This window comes from Rhamphochromis sp. 'chilingali', assembly GCF_963969265.1.
Source record: "Rhamphochromis sp. 'chilingali' genome assembly, chromosome: 2".
In the NCBI taxonomy this organism is placed as follows: domain Eukaryota; kingdom Metazoa; phylum Chordata; class Actinopteri; order Cichliformes; family Cichlidae; genus Rhamphochromis; species Rhamphochromis sp. 'chilingali'.
The window spans coordinates 23638595-23657012 of NC_137930.1; the positions used below are offsets into that span (position 1 = coordinate 23638595).

At 40.5% G+C, this 18418-nt stretch overlaps 1 protein-coding gene across 2 annotated transcripts; it reads left to right on the top strand.

The window, feature by feature from the left end:
• Nucleotides 1-5529: 5529 nt before the first annotated feature.
• On the top strand, nt 5530-17053 carry LOC308392494 (uncharacterized protein). 2 transcript variants are annotated; one of them, XM_080875564.1, is made up of 3 exons: nt 5530-6002; nt 13660-13800; nt 16349-17053. In XM_080875564.1, the coding sequence occupies exons 1-3, from the start codon at nt 5954-5956 to the stop codon at nt 16534-16536; spliced, it is 378 nt and encodes a 125-aa protein (XP_080731690.1). In that variant the 5' UTR covers nt 5530-5953; the 3' UTR covers nt 16537-17053. The 2 variants fall into 2 exon arrangements, with proteins under 2 accessions (XP_080731690.1, XP_080731689.1); XM_080875563.1 differs by having other exon boundaries at nt 5530-5998.
• The last annotated feature ends 1365 nt before the right edge of the window (nt 17054-18418 follow it).

The following is an 18418-nucleotide window of genomic DNA, read 5'->3' on the forward strand; positions in this document are numbered from 1 at the left end:
GCTTTTAAATGGGGGTAGAAGTGAAATATTCTTCCATATCTGTGTCGACTCAATAATTTATCACAGCACTCTTCAAAAAGCTGGCCGTGGGTTCAGTGGACCTTTTAAAAATAGTCCAAACATCCAATTAGTGTTGCAACTGATGCACTGTAGCATATCAGGCGTTCAAATCCCTGCAGCAAGCCTTCAAACACTGGTTTGATTTTTCATGCCAGACGCTGTACATCCAAGGGGCACATTAATCTCGGAAATCTGATAACAGCTCCTCAGATAGTTTTAAATGGCCGTATGGGAGGAAATATCTGCTTTGGATTTTTGTTTCATGAAAGAAAATTCTATCCAAGTTGTCAAATGCAAGAATTACACTGAGTGATGACCTAAAAAGATGCATTTTTTATATTATTATTATTATTATTACAGCAAACTCTTTCAGCCCTTAAAGAAAACTTACAATTCCATAATTTTAAAATCAGTCAAGTACAGCAGTTTGGAAAATATGAAGAACGCCTGAAACATTTGGACGTCTATTTAAGTTGTATATTTATTTAACTCTGTAGTCCTTATTTATACGTTCTGCTCAATATGCCAACAGGCAGAGTGAATCATGCTGATGTGAATAACCTGGTGAGGTAGATAAAAGTCTCAGAGCCCGAGCAGAGAGGATGTTCTGCACAGTGAGTGTAATTGTCCCACCCCTAGTGAGAGCAGCAGATGGTGAGAGGCCCCTGGGCTTTAACTGCCACCCCCACCCCCCCAAGCTCCTGGGCAAGAAGACAGAGCAGCCATGCACAAAATATCTGGCCACTGACTGGACCCTGCCACGCTTAGTGCCACAGGCTGATAAGACGCTCAGAGGAGCAGCACTCACATGCTCAAGTAGACTTACAAGTATGTTAACCTGGTGATTTCTCTGGACCCCGACTTAACCCATCATGATCGACGTTGTAACCTCTGAGGCCAACTCTCAATAGGTGATTTTGACTGTTGAAATGTTTTGTGGTATTTGATCAAATTCAACTGAAAATAAAACACAGACACATTGAAATGTTGAAATGGAACTTTTATATTTGTCCTGTTTTTTAATAATATGTCTTAACTTTGAATTTGTCACTAGCAGCATGTTTTCAGAAGTATGGAATGCTGTGTATTCACGTAATAAAAAGCTCTTTAGGTTAGGTTAGGTGTTTTTAAAAAAGCGTGTCGGAGAAACTGATCCTATCAGATGTAAAAATGGGCATGGGCTCGCCACTTTGTAAAAGACAGAGAAGATAAAAGGTTCACCAATTTAAGAATGACTTTTCTGAACGTAGGATTGCAAAGAATTTAGTCATGTCATCATCTACTGTAATATTATTAAAAGATTCAGGGAATCCAGAGAGAAAGCTCTTTATGCAAGGATCAAGGCCCAAAACTAAGCTTGTGTTTGCATTACAGTTCTTGGAAGCGCTCACTCTTTTCTCAGAACTCTCACTAAACTTCGTTCTCTTGTGGCAGTATCTCACAATCGGATCAAAACAGTTTTATTTATGCTTGAAACCATACAGCGCCATCATGCACAAGACACAAAGTAATGACTCTACTGAGGCTTCATTACATGCTACATCAGAAAATTGTATGGGAGGGTTTTTCCAGCCTCCTGAGGCTGTCTTGCAATTCTACACAAGTTGCCAAATATGTAGCACACAGGGATTGAACGCAACCCCCCCGTCTTCCTGGATCTCCTGCAACATGACTATACAGTAAATAGCCAAGATTATGGCAGCAACAGAGGATCTCTACTGAGGTAGGTTATTCAATGTGTCCTACTTGTTTTATTCACAAAAGAAACTAAAACAAAGAACAAACGATATGATAAGCGTTTATGCTTTACGTGTACGATATAGCTCATAGGACTAACTATACGTCTCATGCTGTGTTTACAGTTTTCCTCATTATTTAACCCAAAAAAATAGAAATTTGCAGACATTTCTAATATCATGAAGCTTGTGTGTCAACAACGTGACTCCAAACTGCTAAACTCTGAGCACAGTTCCATCTGGCTCATTTAAATGTAATTTGAAATCACAGTTTTGGAAATCTCTCAACACAAATTGCATCATTTAAGCATTTAGCACACTTTGTATTGATAACTCAACTGGAATAACAATTTAATCCTGCATCAGAGTATGAAACAGCCCTCAAGTAACTTCAACTGACTTGTACAGGCGTTAGGCAAGACGATGGTGCAGCAAGAACACAGGGGAAGGTTAAGAGGAGGCCCCCCAGAGAGCAGAAGGCAAATTTACTTTTTTTTGTAGTGCCTTTGTTACCTTTTGCATCTGCACACTGGTTTTTCTTTATAGTATTTCTCATATTGCCAATGCATTATGTAAGAGAAATGATTAGTTTTGCTATTTACTACTTAAAATAGGTGATGTAGTACTGTGTGTACATAGAATGTTTTAGTGGAAGGAGTTGTTTTTCAGATGAGAGAGCGTGGTTTTAAGTGCTGTGTTTCATTTTGCAAGAGAAGTGTGGAGTTTTGACAAAGTGGTGAACTCTTTTCCGATTGTGTTGAGAGTTTTGATGATTTCATTTTCTGGAAACGTGTTTTAACATCTGCCTCCGGTGGTGAATCACTGTGAAGAATGTGTTCTGGTGACTGTTAATGTCTTTAGAGTTTAGTAAAAATTCTCAGTGGGGCCTGGGAAATGTGTCTAGGTTGGAAACTGATGCCAAATCAGTGACAATTAAGAAAAAAAAAGTTTAGGATGTTGAGAATTTGGGATTTGGCGTTTTGGGGATTTAGAAAAGCAGACTGACTCTGTGGTGTAATTCACTGCTCAGAAGCACTTCTGAAAACCATTAGGTTACCATGCGACAAAGAATACAAAAAACAAATACAAGCAAGATCCGGAAATGCTGCTCATTTAAGGACTGAGGGAAAATGGAAAAGGGTTCGGCGGTCTAACAGATCAAGAAATTTAAAAAGAAATTAGAAATGGGGATGTGGCATCCACTGAGCCAAATGGGAGAAGGATTGTCTGGCTTATTACCAGAGCACAGTGTAAACCAGTGTCTGGAATGCTATGAAGGTGCCTTAGAGAACATGAAGTCATTGCTTATTCCAAAATGTCTTTAAGGATTCTAGCTGCTAAACTGAGCTGCCTGCTGACCATTCAGAACATCTGATTTATTCTGACACAGCGAAGTTGACACAGGAAGCCCTGAACTCTTAGCAGCTGAAATCTTACCTCATGAATAAATGTGGGGAAAAACATTTTAGAAAATACAGTAATTGGCCTCCTCACTTCTCAAACGCTGGTAAAAGAAGAAGTGATGCAACGTGGTGGTAAACATGCCCCTGTGTCAACTTTCAAATCCAAACCTCTGATATTTTGTCTCTGCAAACTTTTTTATTTAGATATACCTTTTAATTCTGCAACTTTTGGAAGCATGCTTTTTATACATTACAGCACATGCATGAAGTACTATTTCATGAGAAACAGGGAAAATGTTTCATTGTAACTGCAAGGACTCAAGAGGAAATGCACATAAATCCATAAGAACGATGTGAGCTGTTTCAGAGCAATAAATCAAAACGCAGAAGCGCTTACGTACCTCGAGCTGATTCTAAGCCTTTTTCTTAGAGATCTCCTTTGCTGTATAAGGAGAATCCGGCTTTTCACTGCCTTCAGTGTAAAACTGCAGAGGTATGTACATTTGGTCAAACTTTCAATTACATATGTATTGTGGGTACTAAAAGGCAGCTTCCCCTTCTGGGCTCCCATGGTTAATCTTACAGCTTGTGCCAGCATTAAACCAATAATCTTAAGACATGTGACAAATGTGCAAAAACGCTCCCTAAAGGGGAGTAAAAGAGACCTGCGAGTATTTCTACAACCAGGCAAACTGGTGGTTCCTGAGACGACCTCAGACCTCACTGCTTCTCATGCAGCTTCTAAAGTTTTTGTTTTGATTTTGCTCTGCATAAGCTCCCCCAGAGTGTCCTTACATGTTGTGAAGCAATGTGATCAAACACTGGATTACTGCTCATTAACACAGCAGAGAACCCACAAGGCTGTGGTTAGGACTTAATGGGCATTTTCAGTTTCATCTCCTCCACAATGTGTGTTTAAGTTGCTGCTTGCACAGCCTCGGGCTCAGTTCTTCCTCTGGTGTCTTAATTGCAATTTCATCAAGAATTTAAAGCCATGTAGCCTTCCCTATTCTTGTCACTGTCACTCTAAACTAGCCACCGGCAGGGACTTCAAGGGTATTTTAAGCGGCTATTGTGTATCAGAAGCGGCTTGGGAAAGACTTACTTTCATCATTGTACTGCTGGACCTCCTCTTCCCCCCTTGGAGTCGATCCTTCTCTCACTCTCTTTTTCATGGCTTTATCACTCAAAGACTCAAGCAGCTCAGCAGAATGTAAATGAATAAGAGCTGTGAGATGGTGAGAGAAGAAAAAGGTTGTGACTAAAACGGCATGTGCACATCAGCATGGGGACTTTCACAAGCACTGCTCTTTTATTTGCTTTGGTAAGACGTGGAAGAAAATTTCACATTACAGATTCATCAGCCCTGACCATGACGAATCAGAACTGTGGCACGCTGAGCTGTGTTTCCATGTGTGCAAGCATGGGCAGTATTACTTCCACAGTTAGCTGAATAATGTGTATTCTCTCCCCACATGGATATATTCTCCTTAGGCCCACAACAACTGTCCACATAAACCTTTCTACCTCACTAAGACACTGCTTTCACTTCTTTTGTCCTTGCTCTGTTTGTCGTTCTCTCACACTCTCACAAACAATGACTCATGGATAAAAACACAAAAAAGTGAGACAACTGACACGCTGCTGCACTAATAACAACAGGCACGTGCGCGCAAGTGTAACACAAAACAAAAGAGAAGAACTGCAGGATATGATTATCTATTTAATTTCTAAATATGCTCTCTAATGAAATTATTCCGTATCTGCATTCATCTGTGTTGAAAACATACAAACATATGTGGCAAAATCTGGTTTTGACCCTGTCAATATGTCTTAATATGAATGATAGCAATCATTGGCAGCCATCTATCAGGCCAGACCATATGTAGCTTTGGGTGGGGAGGGAATGAGGGCTTACCACAAAGCCTGCCTTATCCGCTGGTATTACAGTCTCTAAGAAAGGATTTAGTCTTTAATTCTTGATTAGATAGAATTTTCTCCACAGTGTGCAAGTGCAGTGATACACCAAGCTCAGATAACCTGCCCAATTGGGAAAGTGTGTTTGCAAGTCCTCTGGCATTGTTCCCTCTCTGAGAGACACACACATGCACACTTAGACACACATCAACCCAGGACCCCTGCGTGCCATCCCATTTAGCTGCTGGGCTTTTAACACATTGTGATAGAGCTATTATTAGGAGCAATGGATTATCAATCAGGAATTAATCCTGACTGATGTGCTTGACCCAACTGGAAAAGGAGCACACTCGTTGCTTCACTGTTCATCTGTGTTCTCATTTGTTTTCTTCAGGAGCTGACAAGAGAGATGAGATGTTTTTTTCTGTTTTGTGCTCAAACTTTTGCCAGCTCCTGCTTCTCAGGACACGAGGCACTCGCTGAGGGAGGCACTGGTCTGTCTAGCTAATTCATTCAATCATCTTCCTCTCCTTCGTCTCTTTGCCTGACTGGCTGCTGAGCTGACTTGACTCCCTGGATGGTTGGCTCCCTTTCTCACTGGACTCTCACTGGCAGTTCGCTCACACGCTGCGCGAGCTTCGCTGAGGCAGGGGTGGAGAGAGACAGCTGGGCTGCTCCGTGTTTGGAAAGTGGGATCTTTGCTAGATTTCTCTTTGTGCCTGGTTTGGTGGAGTATTAGATGAGAGCAGGGAAAATCTGTGCCTACCTGTCCTTCAGCGCAGACCACTGACTGTCACTACTGTGCTGCATCCATGACTTTACATACCTGGCTGGTGTATGGGTTTGGATTTATATTGGTTTGGACACTCTGCTTTGCACGAGGTAGGTAGGATGTATTCTTTGGTATGAAAATATGTGTTGTGGGTCTTTTAGAGAAAAGGACCAAATGAGCAATGTGTGTTTGTGCCTGTGGGTTGAGATAGAGGTGGGGGTGGAGGTGTGTGTTTGTGTGTGTGTGTGTGTGTGTGGTTGGGGGGGGGGGGGGGGGGCATGCCCTAAGTCCTAGTAATAGCCCAGATACAATAATCTTCACTTAAAACAGTCTTTTCCATTCAAAGTAATCAAAGACATGATTGCCAGTGATAGAAAAAATCCTCTATATATACTGCAGGATTTAATAAATACAGCAAAAGTATTGTTAATATTAATTTTATGCATCTGCAAAACATTAAAATAACACAAACAGCAATAATAATAAAACAAACAGCTCGATCAAAATTTAGACCGAAAGCAGAGCACATCACATTAATATGGTGAACAAGTGTGTTTCGAGCTGATTCCAGTTAATATAAATTTGTTCTGCTCGTAATTGACCTGGGAGTTAAAATCTATGCCTCCAAACAATAGGTAACATCCATAAAAGGCTAAATGAATTTCCCTGTAGAGCAATAGCAATTGACCTGACTCAGTTTGGCAAGAACCTTTGTGTCAGTGACTGCCAGGCAAACAGAAAGTGTAGCGCTCTGAGACATCGTTTTGCTTTGTTTTATCCAAGTAAGACATATGCCGCTATCAACTTCAGACGCAGGGTTGAATTCACCTCCTGTGCAGATTATTGAGTTGTTGTTTATCAATATTGGCATCCGTGAAATGCACAGATATGTCAAAACAACTGCATATGCACACTTCCACTTATAAATGATAGCATTTCTGGAATATAAAACCACAAAAGCACACCATTTATCACCTATTGTGTATTATAATGCTTGACTATAGCCATCATCCTTCACTTAGTTCTTTTTAATGTGTTTAAAGTGCATTAAAAGATCATTTTGAGCACTCCTTTATCTCAGAGCTGCTGAGAAAGGGAAAAAAAACAACTCCACATAATGAGACAGAGAGGCAATAGTCTCTACTGCTTTTAATCCCTGTGTCTCTTTCTTATTAAACTAATTCTTATATAAAATCCATGAAGCTCATAGTAATACTATGGCAACAACATGGCTGAGTTTTTACATGATGACAGATAACAAATGTGGTGCTTGCATGTGCTTGAAACTAATGAATGAATAAAATTGGATTCGGGTCACAAAAGATTCAGAGTTAATCAGCATTTGCAATGCATACTGGGAGAGGAGCGTGTGTATACTCATATAATAAACTGCACCGTATCGTGGGAGCTGAATGTCGTTCTAATATGGCCTCATTATGCTGACAAATGCTCATATAGGGCAGCTTTTTAATGTTTCATGAGAGCTGTGTGTAACATCTCAGCACATTGGACAGTTAAATCAGGTTATTTGCCAGATGTAAATGACTATTTCATTGCTTTCATTTCCACAGCCATTACTTCACTCTAATGAAATACTGCAGTATTTATGTGAGCTTTCACTACCACCAACAGGGGAATATGACACATCCCCTACAGACTGGCACATGCTCTGTGTCCCTGCGAGGCTTTACATTGATTCCAGCAGATTTCTAAAGTGATTTTTGTAAGAGCATTTGCCTGGGATTAGTTTACTCCTGAAAGCTCCATGAGAGCTTTTGGTGGGCTATTTAACGGCACAGGGCAGCAAGAGGCTGGCGTCCGCTCTCTGCCCACTCTGAGTCCACAGGGCTGCACAGATAAAGAGAGAGGATTGGTTTCAGCCAAAGCTGATCTTCCATCTTGTGTGTACAGGATTTGGGAGGTCAGGCGCAGGTATGTGAGGGGTCTGAATTCATGGGCAATCCCTTTAAGCTCTGGTGGATTTGTTCTGGTTAGGCTTAGCCTCACTTTCTTAGAAGAGTTAGGCATTTCTGATGAGAGACAATTACACGGGAAAGGGAGGACGTTAAAGATGAAAGAATTGGTTGAGGAGCTTTATTTATTCAAAGAAATACTTCTATAAATTCCACTCTATTGCAATCAGTTCAACTGAAATGTATTTGTATGGCCCAATATTACACATGGAAATCCAAAGGGCTTCACAGGCATAAAAAACATGCAAGAAAAATAGGTGGCTCTGTCTAAATATTAAAAAAGACATTTTAACAAATAAACAACCCGTCATAAATATAAACATGCCCCCAACCCACAGACACACACACACACACACACACTATTATTTAAACAGTCCATATATAAAAAATAAATAATACATGAAATCCCATAAAACAGAGAAATGTGAAAAAGATTCAAACTTGGAAGTAAAGGGCCAATAAGATATGAAAACTGTGGAGAGGAAAAAAAACTCTGTATCTGCCAGATTACTGAAGGCATGGCTGTGGAGTGGTATTATTATTAAGAGGAAGCTGTTGTTAAATGCCAGATTTAAAAAGGTGTGTTTAGAAGATTTTCTTGAAAATATCCAGAGTTTGTCTCCCTAATACAGGGAGTGCAGAATTATTAGGCAAATGAGTATTTTGTCCACATCATCCTCTTCATGTATGTTGTCTTACTCCAAGCTGTATAGGCTCGAAAGCCTACTACCAATTAAGCATATTAGGTGATGTGCATCTCTGTAATGAGAAGGGGTGTGGTCTAATGACATCAACACCCTATATCAGGTGTGCATAATTATTAGGCAACGTCCTTTCCTTTGGCAAAATGGGTCAAAAGAAGGACTAGACAGGCTCAGAAAAGTCAAAAATAGTGAGATATCTTGCAGAGGGATGCAGCAGTCTCAAAATTGCAAAGCTTCTGAAGCGTGATCATCGAACAATCAAGCGTTTCATTCAAAATAGTCAACAGGGTCGCAAGAAGCGTGTGGAAAAACCAAGGCGCAAAATAACTGCCCATGAACTGAGAAAAGCCAAGCGTGCAGCTGCCAAGATGCCACTTGCCACCAGTTTGGCCATATTTCAGAGCTGCAACATCACTGGAGTGCCCAAAAGCACAAGGTGTGCAATACTCAGAGACATGGCCAAGGTAAGAAAGGCTGAAAGACGACCACCACTGAACAAGACACACAAGCTGAAACGTCAAGACTGGGCATAGAAATATCTCAAGACTGGTTTTTCTAAGGTTTTATGGACTGATGAAATGAGAGTGAGTCTTGATGGGCCAGATGGATGGGCCCGTGGCTGGATTGGTAAAGGGCAGAGAGCTCCAGTCCGACTCAGACGCCAGCAAGGTGGAGGTGGAGTACTGGTTTGGGCTGGTATCATCAAAGATGAGCTTGTGGGGCCTTTTCGGGTTGAGGATGGAGTCAAGCTCAACTCCCAGTCCTACTGCCAGTTTCTGGAAGACACCTTCTTCAAGCAGTGGTACAGGAAGAAGTCTGCATCATTCAAGAAAAACATGATTTTCATGCAGGACAATGCTCCATCACACGCGTCCAAGTACTCCACAGCGTGGCTGGCAAGAAAGGGTATAAAAGAAGAAAAACTAATGACATGGCCTCCTTGTTCACCTGATCTGAACCCCATTGAGAACCTGTGGTCCATCATCAAATGTGAGATTTGCAAGGAGGGAAAACAGTACACCTCTCTGAACAGTGTCTGGGAGGCTGTGGTTGCTGCTGCACGCAATGTTGATGGTGAACAGATCAAAACACTTACAGAATCCATGGATGGCAGGCTTTTGAGTGTCCTTGCAAAGAAAGGTGGCTATATTGGTCGCTGATTTGTTTTTGTTTTGTTTTTGAATGTCAGAAATGTATATTTGTGAATGTGGAGATGTTATATTGGTTTCACTGGTAAAAATAAATAATTGAAATGGGTATATATTTGTTTTTTGTTAAGTTGCCTAATAATTATGCACAGTAATAGTCACCTGCACACACAGATATCCCCCTAAAATAGCTAAAAGTAAAAACAAACTAAAAACTACTTCCAGAAACATTCAGCTTTGATATTAATGAGTTTTTTGGGTTCATTGAGAACATGGTTGTTGTTCAATAATAACATTATTCCTCAAAAATACTACTTGCCTAATAATTCTGCACTCCCTGTATTTTGAGGTAGGCTGATCAAGAGTTTAGGGCTTAAACTTTTCTCTTTGAAGAGTTGGATACCTAACAATTTAACAGAGGAGGATCTAGGAGGGCAAGTTGGGACATAAAGTGTCAGACATGTAAGATGATCCAAGACCATTAAAGATTTTACATACAAGTACGAGTATTCTAAAATCAGCTCCATAGGATACTGGGAGTCAGTGTGGCTTTGCTATGACTGGACTGATGTGCTCCCTGTTATTGATTTTCATTAATATCCTTGCAGCAGAATCCTGGACAAGCTCGATAAAATCAGTGGCAGCTTCTCTTTTAGTAACATAAGTGGTGGTGGGGCCAGAGCATTTTTTATATAACCCTCAGTTGATTAAAAAAAAAAACTGCAATAGCTGTAAAAAATAATTTCTTATTAATCATGGATAAAGTACAATTAATTATTAAAATGTCTCAGTGTGGGAGCAACAACTGTGGAGAAATGTTCCCACAAAAGGTTACTGGATGTAACTTCTGTGTGTGTCAAACTAAAGGGCCTTGCTATTTGTTACACTTCAGTGAGCCCCACCCACCAGCTCCACCCTTTAGTATGTGAACTCATTCTGAAAGCTGATTATGTTTACTGATAAATCTCTCATTCTTATGTGTCAGTTAAAAATGAAAAATAAATAGCACAACCTAATGTTGTTTTACCCCATGCCATGTTTTTACCCCATGCCTTCTTTGTTATAACTTCCACTACTTTTAGTCAGTTGAATGGTAAACTTGACTAAGAGATCACAAGCGTTACGTAGGAATCTTGGTCGCATGCATCTCATGAAATAACACGTTAGCTAGTGCTTGAAGTGAAGAATTGGTTTAAATTTTGCTCATTTTCAGTTTAAATGAATGCAAATGCATCATTAGATTAGATTAGATTAGATTAGATAGAACTTTATTAATCCCTCGGGTGGGTTCCTCTGGGAAATTCGATTTCCAAAAAAGCACAGCACCGACAGAAGTTACAGAGTTACAGAATATTATATATATATATATATATATATATATATATATATATATATATATATATATATATATAATACACACACACACACACACACACACACACACACACATATATATATATATAAATACAGAGACAATATAAATAAAATATACGAAGGGGATAAATAGAATAAATAGGAATAAAAATAAAAATACAAGTGAATTGCACATTTCAAGTATTGAGTCTATTGCACCGTTGACTATTTACAAAAGTATTGCACAAAAGGTATTGCACAGTGAGGTGAAGAGGCACTACAGCTTAGTTGTTCCCCCCTCCTTTGTCCTCCTGTTTCCCCTCCCTCTCCCCTCCAGAGAGGAGTTAAACAGTCTGATGGCGTGTGGGACAAAGGAGTTTTTAAGTCTGTTAGTTCTTGTCTTTGGGAGAAGCAACCTGTCACTGAACAGACTCTTCTGGTTGTTAATGGCCGTGTGCAGAGGATGCCCAGCATTGTCCATAATGTCCATCAGTTTCTTTAATGTCCTTTTCTCTGCCACTGTCACCAGAGTGTCCAGCTTCATGCCGACCACAGAGCTAGCCCTCCTGATCAGTTTCTCCAGCCTGGATGAGTCCTTCTTTGCTGTGCTGCTCCCCCAGCACACCACAGCATAGAAAAGTACTCCAGCAACCACCGACTGGTAAAACATCCTCAGGAGCTTCCTGCAGATGTTAAAAGACCTCAGCCTCCTGAGGAAGTACAGTCGGCTTTGGGCTTTTTTATACAGGTGCTCTGTGTTGCATGACCAGTCCAGTTTATTGTCCACCCACAGCCCGAGGTACTTGTACTTGTTGACCACCTCCACCTCCTCCCCCTCTATCTGAACCGGCAGTGGACCTGCTCTAGACCTCCCGAAGTCCACAACCAGTTCCTTAGTCTTTGAGGTGTTGAGTTGCAGGTGGTTTGTGTGACTCCATGCGACAAAGTTCCTCACCAGACTTCTGTACTCCTCTTCCTGATCATCCCAGATACACCCCATGATGGCTGTGTCGTCTGCAAACTTCTGAATGTGGCATAATTCAGAGTTGTAGCAGAAGTCAGAGGTGTACAGGGTGAAGAGAAGAGGGGACAGCACAGTTCCCTGTGGTGCTCCTGTGCTGCTGACCACTGTGTCAGACGTGATGTCCTTCAGCCTGACGTACTGTGGTCTGTCGGTGAGGTAGTCGGAGATCCAAGCCACCAGGCAGGGGTCCACCTCCATCCTGTTCAGTTTTTCTTGAAGCATACAGGGCCGGATGGTATTAAAGGCACTGGAAAAGTCAAGAAACAGGATCCTGACCGTGCCTTTTCCCCCATCCAGGTGTGAGTGGGCTCTGTGTAGGAGGTACAGGATGGCATCCTCCACTCCGACACCCGCCTTGTATGCAAACTGTAGTGGGTCCTGGGCATGTTGTACCTGTGGTCGGAGGAAGTTGAGGAAGAGCCGCTCTAGAGTCTTCATAAGATGTGACGTCAGTGCCACCGGTCGGAAGTCATTCAGCTCATTGGGCCGGTTCTTTTTGGGGACTGGGACGATGCAGGATGTCTTCCATAAGGCGGGCACTCTCCCCAGTCGCAGACTGAGGTTGAAGACTCGTTGTAGCGGCTCCCCAAGTTCAGCAGCACACGCCTTTAGCATCCTAGGACACACCTTGTCTGGGCCTGCTGCCTTTCTGGGGCGAAGCTTCCTCAGTTGTCTCCTGACCTGATCCACTGTGACACTGGGAGATGTTTGGGAGGAGGGGAGGGGGGGAGATGTCTTGCTGCTGAGAGAGGGATTGGAGGAGGGGGGTGTCATGGTGTCAGGAAGGGGGGGAAGCGAGGGAGGTAGGAGAGTGGGGATTGGACTCTGTAGTGAAGGTGAAAGATAGAACATACAAATCAGAGTCAGTGAAGATGTCACTTGTGTAGATTTGGATGCTAGTTAAAGTAAAAATATCACCACTGCTAACACTGAAGGTGGTTTATGCATTCAGGATCGAACAGCCTTTAAAATAAAAAGGCCTGGCAGTTATGTTTAGCTAATATTCAAACCAACTCAGCGGACTTAGTTTATAATAGATTAGTAAACAACAGGAAGCCAAGAAATCCAATGACGTCATGCACCAAGAGCAAAGTTAAATGTGTCAGACATTCATAAATCTGAATTCTCTCAGGGATGAAACTGTGTTATGATAATCAAAGGGTTGACAAATGCATGTAACTACCATGAAAAGTAATACTGTCCACCTTTCTTCCACTTCTGTACTGTTTTCCACACAGTACAGTACAGGAGTATAATTTAGACAGATAAGCATATTATTTTCAAATCTATTCACATCTTCCTTTTTATATATAAGTGACATTTTGAAACCACAAAAACAACAATAAGAGCATATGGTGATGGTGCTAAGTAGGTCTACCAGTAAAAACACTGGGTTCTCTGGATGCCACACACACAATATGTGTGAGCTGATAAGACTAATACGCTCTTCCATCATCTAAGCAATTTAATTCCATAATAATAGCTCTTCTATCAGTACATTTTCCCCATGATCTCAGTACTAGTAAAGCACTCAAACACTGTATTTATTGTTCTATGCTTTCCTTGCAGTCCATAGTCTGCAGTGCTATGGCTGTAACATCATCCAGGGCCAGAGGTATGTTGACGTGGGCTGCTCCAACCCAGAGGTCATCACCTGCCCCCACTCTCACAAAGGCTTCAAACATCGTTTCTGCATCAAGACAGAGAGCAGTGAGTGCTTAATGATTATCTTCCTTTTCTCTTTATCCTTTAACACAGTGAGTTAATGCGCTTGTGCGTGATATTTCTTTGGAGAATATTTATGGGGTAGCAGATTATAAAATCATGACGAATTGACTCTGGCGTACCGCTGGACATTGGCGTAATCGTTTTTAATCATACTTTCATGTAAATGTTCTTTGTTCACTGATGTGAATATTTGACTTGTCCCAGCGCAGAGGATAGTTACATAACTCTGCTGTAGTGTGCTTTGCTGACCAAATTGTAACTCATTCATTGTTTCATGTTAAGGCAAACTGGGTGTTGATGGTAAAATGGATACATTCGTAGAAGTGTGGGCAATTCAGACCTTTTTTGTTTTGTTCCGTTTTTGATTTTTTGTTTTTTGCTTGACATCTGAAGAAACCTCTCCTACCCAAAAGCCTGATGAGGCACCTTTTTCCATTGGCTCAGAGAAACAGCAAGCTCAGACAAGCTCTGATAACAGCCTGACAGACACAGTATGACAGGCATTTTGTCAGAATCTTGTAGCTGTGTCTTGGTAGTAAACTGGGGCTGGACAGGCTGCTAATCTTCCTGTGACCCCGTCCAAAGCAAATCAAACAGATGCTCCTGAAGTTCTGTAAGAGTCTTAGATTTTTTGGTGCCCTTTATCCTCATATCCCCAAGACATCTGCCCTTAATCCCCAACAAGTTCGGTGTTCCTTCCTCTGAGTTATAACAGAAATAAAGAAGAGGAAAATATCCAATATTGTTATTGTGTGATATTAAAATGAGTGCTGAGGTAATTTAACTGTTAAAAAACATCATCGTTGCCAAAATTTGATAGTGCTCACTTACTGTAAGCCACAACTTTCAGGAGACACCGTAATGCTTGTTATTAATTAGCATTCAACATATGCAAAGACAGTTAACCCCTAGTTGAAGCATGTTTTAGTATTTAAAGTATTTCATATAAACAGCAGATTGACTATTAGCCAGGTTAATCTTTTCATGCTGCCCCGACTGATCTCCGACGTGATCACTCTGTTTGCGTTTAGATAAATAACAACTGCTTCGCCATCTGGGGAAGTTAGTTTGCTGTTTGTCTTTTAAGAGATGTTGACTGGTGCTAATCAAGAAGGTGATGAGTGAGGAAATGAAAGAAATGCTGAAAATGCATTGCTGATCAGAAGAACTAGCAAACTAAAAATATGCATCAATACATTTTGAATTAAAAACATATATAAAATGCCTAAAAAAAAAAAACCTTTGGGACCCTCAAGGCAAAGTGGTTGAGGTTCATACCAAATAAAGTCCCTGAGCAGATTACAAGTAACAAAAATCCTGACAGCTTACAATTTTTTGTTTGATGCTTTCAAGAAGGAATTTTTTTCACCTTCAAAATAGATAAAGCAAACACTTTGAGTAAAATGAAACTGAAATATATAAAATTTCAGTTACATTTAGGTTACATTTCACTGCATGTGGTTACATTTCACTGCATGTTATACTTGTATAACTATGCATGTGACGAATAAAGAACCTTGAATCTTGAATCTTGAATCAAAGGCTTATTCGTTCAAATATTTAATCTTTAAGGAAAATGTGCTTGGTATAAACTGAATATATGCCAAAGGGTAGCTGTGCGGTAGGCTGGGAACAGACCAAAATGCAGAGGACTGACAACAACAAGATAGGGAAATGATGAAAACGGAGCACTTAAGTACACACAGGCAGTAATAAGGCAAAGTGGAGACACCAGGTGACACAGCTGAACTGAATCTGAGATAGGAGGAAGCAAAACGAGGGACTGTCAAAATAAAACAGGAAACATAACAATGAGACAGAGACAAAGACATACAAACTTGACACAGGTAAACAAACACAGAGACGTGACTAACTGGGATGAAAGACTAACTTGACACAAGTAAAGAGGGAGACCAGACAGAGACACACAGAGGTAGGCTACTAACATCAACCAAGGAACAGAACTAGAAACATAACAAAACTCAAAAGTGCTGGGAAACAAAACAAAGGAAGAAATAATATAGACCTCTAACTTAAATCACTTCTTAAATCCTCAAAATAAATCTTGACTCCACAAATCTCAAAGCACTGGATCGTCGACCCAGGAACCATGACAATGTAATACGAGTCAAGTAAATTTCACTTGACCAGATTCCATCAAATGTAACATTTTACATTTTAATTGTGTAACGCTATTAAATTAGTTATAGTCAGAATTTTGGGGCAAACATCTTGGAGTATTTGTGCATATTTAAGAACATAAGTCTTTTCTTAGTTATTATCAAATAATACACCACATATATGCCAGATTCCAAACTGTGATGATGTTTTTATTCACGACTACAAAATGTACTCTTTCTCAGCTGTGTAGGCATATCCCGTGGAGATCTCTAAATGTCTTCCTCATTATACACTTGCAGTATTTAATGCTTACTTTTGCTTTTTTTCCTGCTGAGCCAAACACCAGCTAATCACTCTTATCTGACTGACTGACTGACTGACTGACTGTCTCTCCCTTCTGTCCCTGCAGCGGCCCTGGGTATCGTCCTGACAAGTGGTTGCGCTACATCCAGACACTGCCAGCAACAAGAACTGCCAGGGGTGCGAATCCACTGTTGTGGCTCAGACCTATGTAACAGCACCCCCTTCTGGCATCCCAGCACACTCCACTATATCTGTGCACTGCTCACCCTGTTACTGCTAAGGATGTGGTTGTGATGTGAAATAACTCTCAAGAGAAACATAAAATCAGTGGCCTCTTTTCATAGCTGCTCATGTGTATGACTGAATTGGGGGATTTTTGCTCAGTATGGCTTTATTGGTATGCACCTTTAAATTGTGGTGTTCACATTGCTTGGACTTACAGTCAGAGGGGTGGCAAAAATAACCTTGTAAATAAAAAATAATGGTGAAGCAGCTTGCAGCCATCAGTGAATTTATGTCCACATCCACTTACTGAACCTTAAAGTATGGAATATTATGGAAGTGAGTAATGACACTTTGTATGAGCAAAGCAGTAACACACTGACTTCAGTTGAATTCACTTGTACAGGAAGACAGTCATTTCCTTCCTTGGTTAAAGTGTTCACTATCATTTTTAAGATAACATTTTTGTGTGGTGTCCTCTGTGAACTCACAGGCTATTCATATTGAATTGTTTTATAATGTTATTATTAGTTGGGAACACACACTGCATGTGGTTCTTCTGTCTATGTTTGTAAAAAAAAAATATTGTTCAGTGACAGCATGTAATATTGTGGAAAACATATTAAAATGTTTGATATTTTTCAAAAGAAAATGGGTTTGAACTTTGGTAGTTTATTTTTGTGTATATAGTCTGAACTTGCGTCAAATCATTTTCTTCTACTTGTTACATTCACCCTGTCTTTGGACTGTGGGAGGAAGTCGACGTACCCAAAGAGAACCCACGGAAGCAAGGTGAGAACATGCAAACTCCTCACTGAAAGGCCCAAGTCAGCTGCTGGATTCAAACGCAGGACCTTCTTGCTGTGATGCCACAGTGCCATCCACTGCACCATTGTGCTGATCAGAATAATCAGAGCAAAAATTAAAAGAGCAAAAAAGGAGGTAGAGCAGGTCATTTACTAATGGGAAGTTTGGTGGTTTGATCCCTCCAGTCTGCATGCCAAATATCCTTGGGCAAGAGACGAACCACAACTTGCTCTCTGATGCATCCATCAGAGTGTGAATGTGTCAGAATGTTAGACAGAAGCACTTACGCATAGCAAAAAAAGTGCTTGAATGAATGAGTGAATTAGGCATGTTGTATGACGTGCTTAAGAACCTGTCCATTTACCATACCCAGCGCAAACAACAAAACAGTTCACCTAGTATATTGACAACTGTCTTAAAAAAACTGAAGGATGCTCAGGTAGGAGAGTTATATGTTTACATATATTGTGATAATATATAATTATAGCACATGTTTTATTTGACACAAACTGTCATCTACAAAACAAAAAAAATCAGAGCAAAGATCACATGAAAGAAGAAAAACATGCATCTTGCTGAATTATTTTCTTATCCAATTTTTAATTTATTTTACTCTTCTATTTTTTGTGCATCTATCAAAATTATGTATTTTTAGAGCCCCTACTTATGGTACATTTTTGAGGCCAGTGTTATATGTCTAAATAGATAGATTTGGATAGGCTTGCAAACTCTGCTGTGAAAGGATGTGAAGGCCTGTGTTGTGCAGTTTTAGGGTTTTGGAGGCCATTCGCTGGTAACATTGCCAATTGTTATAAGGGTGAAGCACAGTGTCTGACATTTTATATTAACTTTACTATAAAATATATAGTAATCATATTGTAAGAATATATTTAAGCCACTGTTTCCAGTGAAAATCAAATGATTTCATGGTTGGGCTAAGTCCACAGTGTTTCAAGATCTTAGCGATGCCCCTCGATGGAGTTCTAGTATTGTTTTGTGTTGCTGTGTGCTGATGGTGCTGTTGTAACTCTTTTAACATCTGCTGACCAGATGCATTTGAGCGTACTCCACAAGCCTAAACCTCTCAGGTGGCAGATGAAGCTTGCTAAAATTTTGAACTTTCCCTCTTATAGTGGCTCATGATTTC